Genomic DNA, 1,574 nt, shown 5'->3' with positions numbered 1-1,574 from the left:
CTATGACTTTGACAGCACATACATACATGTGTAGAAGAATTTCTCCTTCTACACCATATAGAGCTCGCCTAAAACCATATAAGCGTACATAAGTATAGTAATAATTAATCACACTAATTAGACTTAAGCTATGAGAATATGAAAAGGGTGTGATGAATCATTGGACTTGAGGAAGTTCCTACATGTTGGGCAAGAGGAATGGGAAAGAAGCCACTTATCAATGCAAGCCACATGAAAACGATGATTACACTTTGGAAGAAATCTTATCTTGTCTCCATCAGAGAAATCAGCTAGGCAAATTGCACAACTAGGAGAACCTGAAGATGGTGATGACCCTGAATTACTACTAGTACTACTACTATTACTATTGTTATTATTATTATTATGGCTGTTACTATTATAAATTGAGGTTGGCAAAGATACCATTTCTTTCTTCTTGAGCCCTGAGTTGATCCCTCTGGTAGCAATCCATTGTAAAGGCTCCGTGAGGACGCGACTCGCGCATTGTAGCATGGTGTTGAGGAGGCCTAGCGCGCAAAGGAAGGCGCATAGAACGGCCGCCAAAATAACCATTAAGTTGAAGCCACCTGAATTTTGTGGAGGGTAACATGGTTTGCTTATGGTAGGGCTCATTGTGGGTGGGGGAGTGTGATCAGACTCAAGTTTAGCCATTGAGGAGTATTGGAATTATACAACTCATGTAAAATATTTATGGTATATATAGTGTGTGTTGGTGAACAATATAATGAACATGAATAATGTTAAGGAACGTAACTAATTAACATTATAGCAACCAATTTTAACTAGTACTATAGCATGTTAGTAAATAAACTCAATATGAAATCTACTAAAAATGAATTTTTATTAAGTTTAAATTTCAGATAATTCTTCTAATTGAGCGTCGGATGCATGTTTTTGTTTTTAAAAATTTTAAATAGTTATTTCTTTATGTTAAATATTGACTGCAATGTTGGCTATATAATATTATTGGTTCCCAAACTTTCTCAATGAACATATATTGTACATAATTCAGTGCCCATTTTGATGAGATGGAGAAATTGCTTTGGTGGGTCAAGACATGGCGATAATATTGCTTACTTGATAATCCACTCACTTCCTTTTTGTTTATGCGCTTCAAAATGAGTGAATAAAGCTAGCATGCTCATATTCTCCTTTTTACTCCTTTGTGATATGATGTTAGTCTTTGGAATATATATGTCTCTCTATTCGGATTCATTATCATACACATTCAAACCCAAAGAATTTCTCAATTTTCAGGAGACCAAGAATTTTCATGTAAATAACCTAATTAAGTCTAACAAAAATTAATCCAAAAGGACTTCTCTTCCTTTAATTTAATTTAATTTAATTTTTGATACTCATCCGAGAAAATTTGAGGACACTAAAAAAGAACAGAAACATTTGATAACCAAAGAAAATCAGCCAAACACAGCTATAACTTGCCTTATTTAGCATTCATTAATTGTTGCAACAATGAATGAATGTTAAATAAAGCAAATTCTGATTGTTTTTTTTGTCTCCCTAGCATTACCCAAAAAAGAAACACCTGTGTT

The 1,574-nt window shown here is 33.8% G+C and overlaps 1 protein-coding gene across 1 annotated transcript; it reads right to left on the bottom strand.

Moving 5' to 3' along the window:
• LOC112741813 (probable E3 ubiquitin-protein ligase ATL45) lies at positions 1-705 on the bottom strand. The gene has a single exon (XM_025790927.2). The coding sequence runs from the start codon at positions 670-672 to the stop codon at positions 124-126; it is 549 nt and encodes a 182-aa protein (XP_025646712.2). The 5' UTR covers positions 673-705; the 3' UTR covers positions 1-123.
• Positions 706-1,574: the final 869 nt, after the last annotated feature.

This window comes from Arachis hypogaea, chromosome 14 (genome assembly GCF_003086295.3).
Source record: "Arachis hypogaea cultivar Tifrunner chromosome 14, arahy.Tifrunner.gnm2.J5K5, whole genome shotgun sequence".
Lineage (NCBI taxonomy): Eukaryota > Viridiplantae > Streptophyta > Magnoliopsida > Fabales > Fabaceae > Arachis > Arachis hypogaea.
This window is presented reverse-complemented; position numbering and strand designations above follow the sequence as displayed.

Excerpts from the sequence above, each read along its gene's own strand:
- LOC112741813 (XM_025790927.2), bottom strand. The coding sequence starts at position 672 with ATGGCTAAACTTGAGTCTGATCACACTCCCCCACCCACAATGAGCCCT.